This window comes from Alligator sinensis, unplaced genomic scaffold (assembly GCF_000455745.1).
Source record: "Alligator sinensis unplaced genomic scaffold, ASM45574v1 scaffold1000_1, whole genome shotgun sequence".
NCBI classification, from domain to species: Eukaryota; Metazoa; Chordata; order Crocodylia; family Alligatoridae; genus Alligator; species Alligator sinensis.
Genome location: NW_005842478.1, coordinates 942253 through 954741, shown reverse-complemented (window position 1 = coordinate 954741; position 12489 = coordinate 942253). Strand labels below are relative to the sequence as shown.

General features: G+C 40.4%; 1 protein-coding gene across 6 annotated transcripts in view; it reads left to right on the top strand.

The window, feature by feature from the left end:
* Positions 1-12489, top strand: part of NUP93 (nucleoporin 93) — a 153656-nt gene that overhangs the window by 134799 nt on the left and 6368 nt on the right. For 5 of the 6 annotated variants that reach the window (XM_006031033.3, XM_006031030.3, XM_006031032.3 and 2 more), the window contains exons 13-21: positions 1108-1299; positions 1569-1695; positions 1788-1860; positions 2255-2299; positions 3986-4102; positions 4752-4870; positions 7011-7128; positions 7513-7596; positions 9407-9535. In XM_006031033.3, the coding sequence (XP_006031095.1) occupies positions 1108-1299; positions 1569-1695; positions 1788-1860; positions 2255-2299; positions 3986-4102; positions 4752-4870; positions 7011-7128; positions 7513-7596; positions 9407-9535 (1004 nt within the window). The remainder of the gene's footprint in view (positions 1-1107; positions 1300-1568; positions 1696-1787; positions 1861-2254; positions 2300-3985; positions 4103-4751; positions 4871-7010; positions 7129-7512; positions 7597-9406; positions 9536-12489) is intronic. The other variant, XM_025212692.1, reaches the window with a different exon arrangement.

Here is a 12489-nt window from a genome sequence, read left to right as displayed (position 1 = left end):
CCCCCTCACAAACCCCCCACACCCCACCATAAACACCCCCACATCCTCCCCACCCCCACACGTACCTCTCCACACAATATAAAAGACTAAGAATTTATTTTTGAGTTATTATGCAATCACCTCTATATACACTACACACACACAAATCATGACAACAATATTTTTTGTAATAAAATTAAAATATGTTATAGTAGATGTTTGACTTCTAGTGTATGATTTGTTTTTTTTCTTGTTCTAAGATGGCAACACCCCCTCCCAAAAGGAGTATTTCCGGGGGAGAAGGGGTGGGACTCTGGTGCCAAATATCAGGGGTTAAGGATAGGGTAAGGTTGGGACTTCCGGTCCCAAATGCCAGCCAGGGGCCGAGGCACCTGTCAAGGGGCGGGGCTACCCATGCGGCTCTCGACAGCTTACCCAAACCTTGTTAAGCAGCCTTCCGCCTGAAATAATTACCCGCCCCTGTGCTAAGCTCTTCCAGTTTAGCTGTCAGTTGCTGAAATTGAGAAAAGAAAATAGGAATCCCGTCCTTTTTCAGGCATGCCTTTCTTTCCAGTGTTTTTCTCTTCTTGTAAATAACTAAATGAGAAGCCCTTTAAGAAACCAGCCTGAATATGGCAGGAGCTTAACCTCAGTAATTATGTTTCCTTCCACTTTGAAGAGTGAGGGAGGAGGCATAAAAACCTGCCATTGGTGCAGATGAATGTAAGGAGTTCTGAGTAGGTAACTTTTTGCACAGCTATGAATGATAACATAAGGTTCAAGGGAGACTGTTAGTCTGACCAGGATGAGGGGTCATCATCAAGAACACGCACGCGTGTATGTGTATGTGTACATGCACACACACTAAAAATAGGACTCCTTTCATAATTAATAATTTATTCCCCTGTATCTCCTGAATACATTTCTGTGATGTAGCCTGTCTTGATATGTTTGCAAGGGAACAATTAGAGATAAACCACCAATTAGATTTCTGTTTTGTCTTGCATCCTTACTTTTCATTGGCACTGAATAAACAGTGATGATGTATTGTGACCCCAGTCACCCACCCTCATTGGTCTTCAGGAGCAGAATTGTCTTCATTAGTGTACATGTGTGTTTTTTCTTTAGGTGAATCACATTTTGCAGTGAATCAGCAGCCATTTCTCTACTTCCAAGTATTGTTCTTGACAGCACAGTTTGAAGCTGCAGTTGCTTTTCTTTTTCGGACAGAGCGCTTGCGTTGTCATGCTGTTCATGTTGCTTTGGTTCTATTTGAGTTAAAGCTCCTCCTCAAATCTTCTGGGCAGAGTGCACAGCTATGTAAGTCCTTCATATTTACTTGACCAGGAGAGGTTTGTCTTCCTTAGCCTGGTTTTTAACTCTCTATAGACTTCAGACACACATACCCATCATCTGAATTGCAGTATGTCAGTATTCTCTAAGGGTTAACTATTTAGGTTTATTGATATGGTTGCTCACTCTGTGAATGTCTTTGAAATTTGGCTATGACCTTTAGTTAATTTAGAACAGTGCCAGATGTCTGATGGTAAGGAATATTGTTTTGATCTGTGTTGTTTCCGATATCACAGTGAGTCATGAGGCTGGTGACCCTCCTGGCATCCGGCGCCTTAATTTTGTTCGCCTTTTGATGCTTTACACCCGTAAGTTTGAGTCGACAGACCCCAGAGAAGCCCTGCAGTATTTTTACTTTCTCAGGTAGGAGCTACAACTCAGCTGTAGAATTTTATGCTATAAAATAATTTTTAAAACTGTGACATGCGTTTTTCTTCTCTATTTTAATTTTACAGGAACGAGAAGGATAACCAAGGAGAAAATATGTTCTTGCGTTGTGTTAGTGAGCTAGTAATTGAAAGCAGAGAGGTATCTGTAGCTGTTTTCTTCTTTCCTTGCTAATGCTGAAATCTACCCTGTTAGAAAATGCCATTTCAAAGTATACGAACTATTTCAACGTTACTTAAGTCCTAAGAGCTATGACTGTCTTCTTTTTTTCACTCTGTATGTGTGCTGTTTCAGTAACAGAAATCCAGTTCTCAGAAAGGCCACATGGCCATCTGCATAGTGTTGGATTAATGCAGTATCAGATGTGTTTGCATTTGGCTTATTTTAAATAATTATTTGCTTTAATTGAGATCTTTGTTTTGTGATATACCTAGATTTGCATCTTCATACTACTAGCAAGTATGTAGTTGTATTTATGTAAGTGATTTAATATTCTTCCCTCTTTTCCCCCTCTGTGAATGGGTCACATGTACAGTTTGATATGATTCTTGGGAAGGTGGAGAATGATGGCAGTAGAAAGGTAAGTTGATAGATTTTTGTATATAGATACAGATACGTGCTGGGTGCTTTTCCCATTAAACTCACATTTATTTCTGGCTTTTCTGCAATTTATTAGCCAAGCTAGTATTTTTGTGGCATGTCTGCTTCTGCTACAATCACCAAATCTTTTTCAAATGATTAGTGATTTGCCTCAGTGTGAAGTAGTCATAGTTGGCAAGAAAAAAAGCAAATTACTATGGGCCAGGGTTGACAAAATAAACTTTGTCCTCTGAAAGCGGACAGGATGTATCTAAAGTAACAAAAGCGTAGTTTGGAATCTTGTTCGTATAGAATTCAGTAGCACCATTCTAATTCCCTTCCAAGAGGCCAGGATTTCATCTACAGTGTATGAGTTGAGAGTTGTGCTATATTTTATTGGATCAACTGTATAGTTGGAAGAGGTTAGACAAGCTTTCGAGCATAAAGTACCTTTCCTCAGGTCTCTACATAGTGTAATAAACTGTATGGTCTTAGTAGATTGGAGACCTATTCATTAAAGAAGGCTTCCCTAGTAAGGTAGTGTATGGAACCTCCTTGCTTTCCATCAAAAGAAATGTATTGCAACCTGTAGCAAACCTTTGCAGTTAAGAAAATAAGGGCAACCGAGTGATCGATCTTGATTCTACTGTAAAAAGTTACATTCTGAAACTAGAACATATGAACAGACAGACGAAAGATAGAGGAAACTTTTGAGCGAGGGGTGTTCATAGTTCTGGGTAACAAATGTAAAGAGCCTGTTCACTGAAGCCCCATTTTTCTTTATGCCCCTCAGTTTGGAAGATGAAATGTGTTCAGATCTCAAATGATCTTGCCCAAGCAGTGCTTGTCCAAGCAAATGGCTTTGTTAAAAGTATTTCTGGTTACTGGCAGGGTTTTCCTTGGACATTTCTCACCTATCCTGTTTGTTTTAATCTAAAATCAGTGAGTGAGTTTTCAATTTCATTTTTGCAGTTATCTTTACAACTTATTTTTATTTTTATAATGGTATGTTTGATAGATTTGGAGTGTTTCAGGTTATTTATACCTGTAGCAGTGAGTCCAGTTTTCTTAATTTTGCATGATTTCCTTTAAAATATAACCATGTTCATTGTTTCCTATAGTATAACGACTACAGCAATCATGCATGTGTAAAGGAGGCTTTCTGGAGATTTCATTTTAATGTGTATCATATAAAGGAGATCACAAAAGACATTTTTTCATAATTTTTTTTACTTTTTCCCTTGTGTGTGTGAGTATACACACGTGTTTAATTCTAATAGCACTTCCCTTCTGTTTGTTATCATAAAAATGTCTGTAACAACATATAACCTATCAGAAGCCACCAAAACACAGGCTGAAGTCTTTTGTGTTTCATTCTTTTCCCCAGTGGTGTATCATCAGTAAATTAAAATAGTTCAGAATTTGACCTGTTATGTGGGTTATTATGAATAAATTAGGAACAGCAGATGTCTCAGTGCTGACTCCTGATAAAGAGACCGTCTCCCAGAAGAACTCTTTCTATTTTTAACTTGGCCTTTTAATTGATTCCCATGGAAATGTACAGGCCATTCTAACCATAATCTAACTTCCAAAATATTCATTGCCTTGACAGAATATTCCAGGAATTGTAAAATAATTTTGATTTCTGATATTTATGTCCCCTTCCTTATTTGCTTTGTCTTGTCAGCCTGGAGTCATAGACAAGTTTACTAGTGACACAAAGCTTATCATTAACAAAGTTGCTTCAGCAGCAGAAAATAAAGGCTTGTTTGAAGAAGCTGCAAAACTTTATGACCTTGCAAAGGTAAATATGTTCCAATAGTTGTCATATGCATGCACCTATTTCATCATCTTATTTTAAAAATATCAGCTTTGATTAGAAGGTTATTTTAATTTTAGAACTTGAACAGACTTTGTAATATTAGGAACTAATCTCTCCTCTTCTTGTACTGTAGCTGTTGCACTGATTTTACTGAAATGATTTAGGACCTGGACCTGACTTTCCAACCCATACGGGGATTTATCTATGTGGCACTTTTTCAACTAGTTGTTCCCATGCATGGCACTATTCTGGCCAGCAAAGTAGTTTACCCTGCGTACGTTCTTTAGAATTAATTGCAAAGTATTTAGAAATAGGCAAAGAACAAGTGATTTTTTTATTGTAATAAACATGTGGTTTTTATTTGGAAATCTATCCTAAGCCAAAAGGAATAGTGCAATAGATGTGGCTTAACAGGAATTTGAGAGCTGTATGATTTTCTGATTTTTTTCCCCTATTACAATGAGCAACATATTGTTGCTAGCTAATAGGTAATCATTTGATATCTACTCTTGACTCAGTGAGAAAGGTGTCTCTGGAGGCAGTCAACACTGCAGGATCACAAAGCACTGGCTTGCTTAGTGAAGGTGTAATAGCCTGTAACATTCCCTTTCCTTTAATGCATTTTTAACAGAATCCAGACAAGGTTTTAGAACTGATGAATAAATTACTCAGCCCCATGGTGCCACAGATCAGCAGTCCCCAGTCGAATAAAGAGAGGCTGAAGAACATGGCACATTCCATTGCAGAGAGGTAAGACCTACTGGGGAAGGATCTTGGAGACCATGAGATGACTAGAGCATACTTAACCATTCTAGTTCAGGGCTCATATATCTCTGACAGTTCAGTGGGAGTTTCTTGACCTTGTCCATACTGGTCTGAGCTGTCCTGAGTTATCTTTTTCAGCAGAAAAGGAGTCAGAATTTGCCCTGTCTTGCTTTTCATTAGTTACATTATAAAAATGGAAGATGTAATCTTGAGTTCCTGGTCAGATGAATTTTTCAGAAGCAAGAAATATTATCCTTGACCAGAACAAAAAATGATTGTGGAAAATTGCTAATGATGAAGATGTAGAGATAATCTAGTTAACAATAAATGCAAACAGGTTTACATTCTAAAAGATGATTATTAGCAAAAATGTATAGACACGGGACAAACTGGTTGCTGTAGAGGACACTGACTTTAAGTTTAATTCCAAGTGAGCTATAAAAGTAGGAATCGCTATGAGATGATTGAAAGTAATAGAAGTATTGGGAGTATAGTGCTCTGAAAGCTTTGTTTTTAAAAACAGAGTTGTCTCATTGTTTTATTTAAATAGAGGTGGATAAAAACGGCAACATGTTTAAATTCAGAATTGATCAAAGGTAGTTTTACACAAGGCTACCAGTAGAACTTGCTGCTGTAAGATGCTATTGAGGTAAAGAGCCTTTTGGAAATTGAAATTTTGTATGAACAATAAGAAAGTGATTTGTGTTTAATAGTGAGTGCTAACTAGGATAAACATTTATAAGGGTTATTAACCATCTTGTTTTACCAATGGCTGGGGTAGGACAGAATTGGCATGTTATTGGAAAATAGTTTTAATATAGGATTCTTACATCTTTGTTTGCAGTATCTGGTACTGATTGCTGTTAGAGACAGGGTGTTATGCTTGGTCCCATTCCTATGCTTTCCTAAAGTCTTGGTACGTCTCATGGAATGTTTAAGTACTTCTCATGCAATAAATAAATCAACCAAGAAAGCCTTCAAGCAACTTTAAAAGTGAAAAACAAATAAACGATGCACTGATTTGTAGTCCAGTGTCTTTTGCTTTCTTTATTGTTCAGGGATGTTTTTAGGTCACCATTTCAATCTGTTTAACTTCTATATAGCAAAGGTTAAAATGGAGTGAAAATTAGCACTGTATTGACTTGGCAGGATGTATCATTCAGCCACAGAGTTTAAGCTGCTGCAGAACCTGCACTGGGCATTATATTAACTTGCTTTAATATCTGTGAGGGAGATTGCTAAGTATTGCTGTTTGGCAGTACTACTTTACAGCCACGCCATGAATGGTTAGATTTTGTGGGGGGGTTTTCACTCCCCACTCCTCCGTACCTTGTTCTTATTTAGCCTCAAAGAGTCTGACTAGATTACATTCTTCTCCTGCCCCAATTGCATGGGTTTTTTCATCATTAATTGTACTGTGGACAGTGCTTTAGTGATGCAGCAATTTATGTCAGTGACCCTTGTTTTCTTTGTGTATTCTCACATCATTTGACAAGAACAGAAGAGATACTGTACAGAATTGGGGTTTATACTGATAACTGGCATCATGGCTAATGCAGCAGAGGATGATTTAAGGTGTATATACAGCACCTGTCTATCTTCGCTGCAAGGGGGAAGAAATGCCTTTAAGACCTAGCTGGCCATTGGATCATACTGTAAAGGACAAGAGGACTGGTCACCTTTTAATTCATCTCCTGGCTAGTCTAATTAGCATGCATATTCATAATCCTTTTTAAAGTCTTGCTGAGATTTTTGCCTGATTATCCTAAAGCAGTAAGTTGCACTGGTAAGTCATTTGCTATGTAGAGAGCAGAGATGCTCATACATCACCTGCCCTTCAGAAAATAGGAGTCCATTTCCATCAAATGAATATGGAAATGCTAAGCGTCTAAAGGTAAGCAAACATTTAATCTGAGAGACATAAAAGTGGGAGTGAAAATGAATAGTGAGTAAAAGAGAACATGACCGTCAGTTCTGCCTTCTACTTAAGAGAAATGAAAAATGTCCTTTGTATTTTAGATGTCGTCTTTCCTTTTGCTTGGAGTTTGAGCTTCCAAAGAATTGAAAGCATTTATATAAGTGGTTGCTATTTTGTATTATAAAATTGCAATTTTTTTTCTTTCAGGTATAAAGCTCAAGGGATAAGTGCAAAGAAATCTGTTGACTCCACATTCTACCTTCTGTTAGACTTGATCACATTTTTTGATGAATATCATGCTGGTCACATTGACAGAGCCTTTGATGTAAGTTTCAAGAGTTCCATTTGAAGTACAGACTTACTAATGCCCTGAAAACCCAGAGCATTTCATGTAACACCACTTAAAACACAAATTGTCATGGTATCTTATATTTAATGAGGTAGAAGATGCTGCAACGATACAGGAATGTAAAAAAAAAAAAAGTTTCCTCCCTGTAATCTCATGATCAGGAAAATCTTTCTTTAGATATTTTGTTCATGCTGTCTCAACAAGTAGGTAAGGAAATCAAACCAATAAATAGTATTTTCCCTAATAGAGAAATTGGGTGCATTTCAGATTACATTTCAAAATGACAAGCCTGTTACTAACATTTGGCATAAAGAAATTATTATTACAACCTCCTCCTATTCTTGCTTTTCCTTTTCAAAGATTATTGAACATCTAAAGCTTGTACCGCTCAGCCAAGACTGTGTGGAAGAGAGGGTGGCTGCCTTCAGAAATTTCACCGATGAAGTAAGCAGTGCCTTGTGCTTTCAGGTTCTCACTATTTATGTCTTTCATGAATAGATGATAATAGACCCCTGTAATGTCACTATTTTATAGCCTGTGACTGGAAATATTATTGATCAGTTTAGTATTTATGTTGTATTCCCAAGGATGAACACACAATCTTGGTTGCCTCTTCCTTCAAAGCTATTCTTTGTGGCTTTAGGATCAGTCTTGTATCTTGTTGTCCATTGGTGGACCAGTTAGTGTGCATTTTGAACCAATATCTTTTGAGAGTTCTAACAAAGTTCAGAAAATTCATTGATAAATTTCAGCATTTGAATTAAATTGGGTCTTGCATGCTATAAATACCCATTCAGACTGTGTGTGGGGGGCAGGGAAGTAGGTATTTGGGCTTCTTTCCTTCCAAATTAAAGCAGGTGTTACACTAAGAAAGGTCCATCAAAATTGTCATGCCAAGGGCAAAGTTTCTGTAACTTAATTTTGAACCTGATATGAAATGTTAGATATAATTTTATAGTATATTTTAAAGACAATTTTTAATAGGATAATTGTTTTTGCCTCAAGTGAACTTGTAAATAATTTGCTTGAGAATGAGTGACATTTCCCTTCTAACTGTAGAATTTATCAATTTCCTGAATAATATATTTTGTAGACAATAGCTGAGAAATCACTGACTCATCAGTGAACTGACTTAGATCCCTAAAAAGTGCAAAAACACCTCAAGAGTTTGACATCTTGACTCTTTCCTGGCAAATCAAGTCATCTTTAAAATACTGACCAACATGGAAGAGGAAGGCTTTTACCAACCCTTTTCCCCATAACGATTGATATTTGGATTCTGAAAAACTGATAGAGTAAAGGGTGATCAAGATGCTTCAAATACTTGAATGCAAATGACTGCTGTATTCATATCTAGCTCCATGGAACTGTAGGAAAAATTCACACCAGTCCATCTTAATTATTGGCAGTGTCAATGTGAATTTTCTGACATGCCTTTGCATATACATGACCCATCAATAAAGCAACCTTTTTGCTTGCTGGTTGCCAACTAAGAGCCATAGATAGCCTTTGAACACGAGGGATAGCTCGGTATTCAAAGAGAACACTATCCCTTTTGAAAGTTATCTCTAATGCAGTTCCTGGTTTCTAATACTTCGTGGCCATTGCCTTTGTTGGCCTTTCAAATCCAGTTCAGTTTATCTCATAGCAACATGAAGAATCTGTCCCACTGGTTATTGCCACCTTGGAAATGAATACAGTAGTAGCAGACTGATGAATGTCAGTTTAATGCTGAGGGACACTGCAAATGTAAAGCACTGCTGTCACTTCTTGGATCTGCTTCTTTGAAGAAATGAATCATAAGTTAGTGAACAGGAGCAGGTGTTATTTTCTGTTACATCGTACACTTCTGAAATGTGTAGCTGGAGCATACAGCACCTTCATGAAAAACCTAGAAAATCATCTAAACAGTCGAAACAGTTAACCAGTTATTCTGAGGTCATTGATTCCTTATCTTCTTTCCTTCAGCTTTTAAAAAAAAAAAAAAATTATTTGGCTATTTGTCAAGAAACAGTATGTGTTGACTGTTTGAGTTGTAGTCTCCTAATGCTCATCTGGAACTTGAAGTCACAGACCTGTATTCAATAACCCAGTTATCTTCAAATCAAGTTAATTATGCAGTGACATTTCTCAGCACACACCTCTCCATAACTAGGTGATAAGGCTCAGTTTTTTGATGTTGTGTATTAACAGCAATAACTGTATAGCTTTTCACTATCATGTATTTTTGGGTGTTTTTTTTTCTTCGTTATAGATCAGGCACAATTTATCTGAAGTCCTTCTGGCAACAATGAATATTTTGTTCACCCAGTATAAGAGAATCAAAGGCACGAGCCCGGCCACTCCTGCCAGACCCCAACGGGTAATGGAGGACAGAGATTCGGTATGGTTATAATCCTAGTTATCTGTCAGTGACGTTTGCTTTCATTCATGGTTTCAAGATTTTGGGTCTTAAATGCATGTAATTACAAGCCTCAGCTGGACTCTAGCTTAGGTTTGAGTACTAGACAGCTTGCTTAGAAAAGTGGAACCATAAAGAATTCTCCATGTTAAGAAAAAATATCTATCAATCACACTGCCCTAATTTTAAAAATATATTTGGATTCTATTCTCCCCATTCACCAAGAAAATATAAGCATCCAGTAGCATATTGATCAGATCTTTATTAGACATTAGCCCACAACCACATTGTTGATGGAATAGAATTGACGGTCACACCACATAGTCTTAAGGATGAGGGATGTTAATATAATTTTAAAAATTATCCATTTGACCTCCTTCAGTTATATTGGTTAAACAGTTAAATGATAGCTCATACCTAGATTAGTGACCTCTGGCAAGAATGGCCCTGGCACAAGCTTCTTACATCTTCACTTTGTGCCCGGCACTGAGAGGGCCCCAGGCCACTGGCAGGGCACTGCAGGCAGGGGCCAGCAGGTGTGGCTGAGCCACTAGGGGGTGCTGCCCACCCACTAGGGGGGCAGGGCTTGGGGCTGGGGCTGCAGATGGAGCAGGGCTGCAGACCTCTCCTGTGCCCAGATCCCATCACCATGGGGAGGGAGGTGCTGGGCCCCCCACAGGGGTCAGGCAGGGTCTTTCCTCCACAGCAGCAAGATTCCCAGCCGCTTGGTTGATTTGCCTGGCCCATCAACAGTGGTGGGGCCTGGTCATGATGACTGGCTCCCTGTGCCTCTCACAGCACCTGTGCTGCTGTGGCGGGGACCTGGAAGGCTCCTTGCACTGCTGGGCCAGGCCTTCCCCAGCTCACCATGGGGTAAAGGGCGGGTCTGGTCCCAGTGGGGCAGCCTCCACCAGATGTGCTGCCTCCTTCCCCTTCACACCCATGGCACTGGGGCCATGTGGGGCCTGGCCCAGCCCTGAGGCAGCGCTGGGTGCACAGCTGGCTCGGCCCAAGGAGATGCTGTGGCAGGTGGAGTAGGCAGAGCTAGGTCTGAGGGATTACTGCTAGTTTCTTGTGCAGTGAGTGCATCCTCAGGGCATTTCTGAGGGACAGCAGCTCTAGCTTGGGAGGCCCCTTTTGCAGCCCTAATGCCCCCCCTGGGATCCCTGCTGCGCTGCCTTGCTGCCCCTCAGGGACACCCAGAGCCACATGTACAAACATTTGAATTTCAATATGTGAGGCCCTGAAGAGTTGAGAGCTTACAGTAATGATACTGTGCAGCTGGGAGGAAGACTCTGCACACGCATCTCGGCATGCTTTGCTGGCTCCCTTAGCCTGGCAACATATGGCTGCAGTGCACAGTGCAGCCCTGATTGGCTGACCCAGGCTGCACATGGTTAGAGTCAGCCTGTGTTTCCTGCAGCAAAATGAGGATTGTGAAAGGGGCATGCTCTGCTCCCTGCTGGAGCAACAGAGTCCAGTGAGCAACATGGTGGTAGGGAGCAGGAGGCAGGGGAAGGCAGGAAATATGTAGGGGAACTATGTTCTCTTCTGAAAGAAGCCTTGGTATGTAGAGATATTCGCTGTCCCAGGAGAAAGTCTCCTGGGAGTAATTTACCCCTGGTTGCTCCAGATTATTTTTCTCTTGGAGCAGTCATTTTAATCTGGGAGAAAATGCCCTGAACATCTATACACTCATGGTTTCTCTTGGGAGAGTAGTGACTTTTCCAGGAGAAACTGAATGTCTGTACAAGGCCTTGTAACCAAAACACTGGTCATATACTCCACTTTATTTCATGCTTCATTCAAATGCAGTAGAGAGGCTTTGTTTTGACTTGTAAATGTCCATGTTGGTGAGAACCAAATAAAATTTGCTCTCTTCTAAATTTTATTTAATTTTTTTTTAATATGATGTAAATGTACCTTTTGTGTTGTACACTCTGTCAGTGTAGCTTATTAAGTAATGCTGCCTGGTGCCAACAGTTTTAATCTAGATTGGCAGAAGGAAAAACATTTGTTTAACAGTTGCACTGCCCTTTCACTATTAATTTGTTCTGTTGTGCAGAAGAGTACTATAGTTTGTGCTCACAGAATTGGATTAAGACTATAGAGATGCCAGTGTTACCCCTGAATTGCCTTGCTTTTAAGTCTTTTTCTTCTCCTGTAGCACGTTCTTGGTACTTCACAGCACTGTGCCTGGACTACAGGTTCTGTCTTCTGCCATGTCCATCATTATATGATGATATCATTTTAGCAGGTCCCATCATAGTGTGAATAGAACAGTTATGGCTCTCCAGCTGATCATTGTTAAGTTCAGCTGTTTGCTAACAGGGTTTTCATAGAAGAAGCCCAGTGTGGTTGTTGAACATCTTGTAGAGCAGTCTAAAGTCAGCCTCTGGGATGTGAGCTGTGGAGAGATTTACTTTGCTTGTTTTAAAACAGGGGTGGGCAAAATACGGCCCGGGGGCCAGATCCGGCCTGTGAGGCCATTCTATCCTCCCCACAGGGCCTCTAAAAATTTTAGAAAATTAATATTTATCTGCCCTTGGTTCCTGTCAAAAATGACAGGAACTAAGGGCACTAGGACCCAGGGGAAGCCCGGTGGGCTCCCACAACAGCAGAGCCTGCCCAGCCCTGCCCCCACAGCCGGAAGCCCCAGCAGGAGGTTCTGGCCTGGGAGCACATGCTGCTCCGGTGGCGTGGCGTGGGAACTTCAGGTGGGGGGCGGGGGAGGGGGAAGGGCAGGGGAGGACCCCAGGCAGGGAAGGAGCCCAGGGAAAAGTGGCCTGGGGAAAAGCTGAGTGCGGGTGTTGGGAAAGCAGCCCCTCACTCGTCCCCGTGGCTGGTGCCCTGCGCTGCAGCTGCTCACAGCCCTCATGAGGCTACCTGTGCCTGCTCCGGACAGCCCTGTAGGCTGAGTGGCTGTAGCAGGGAGG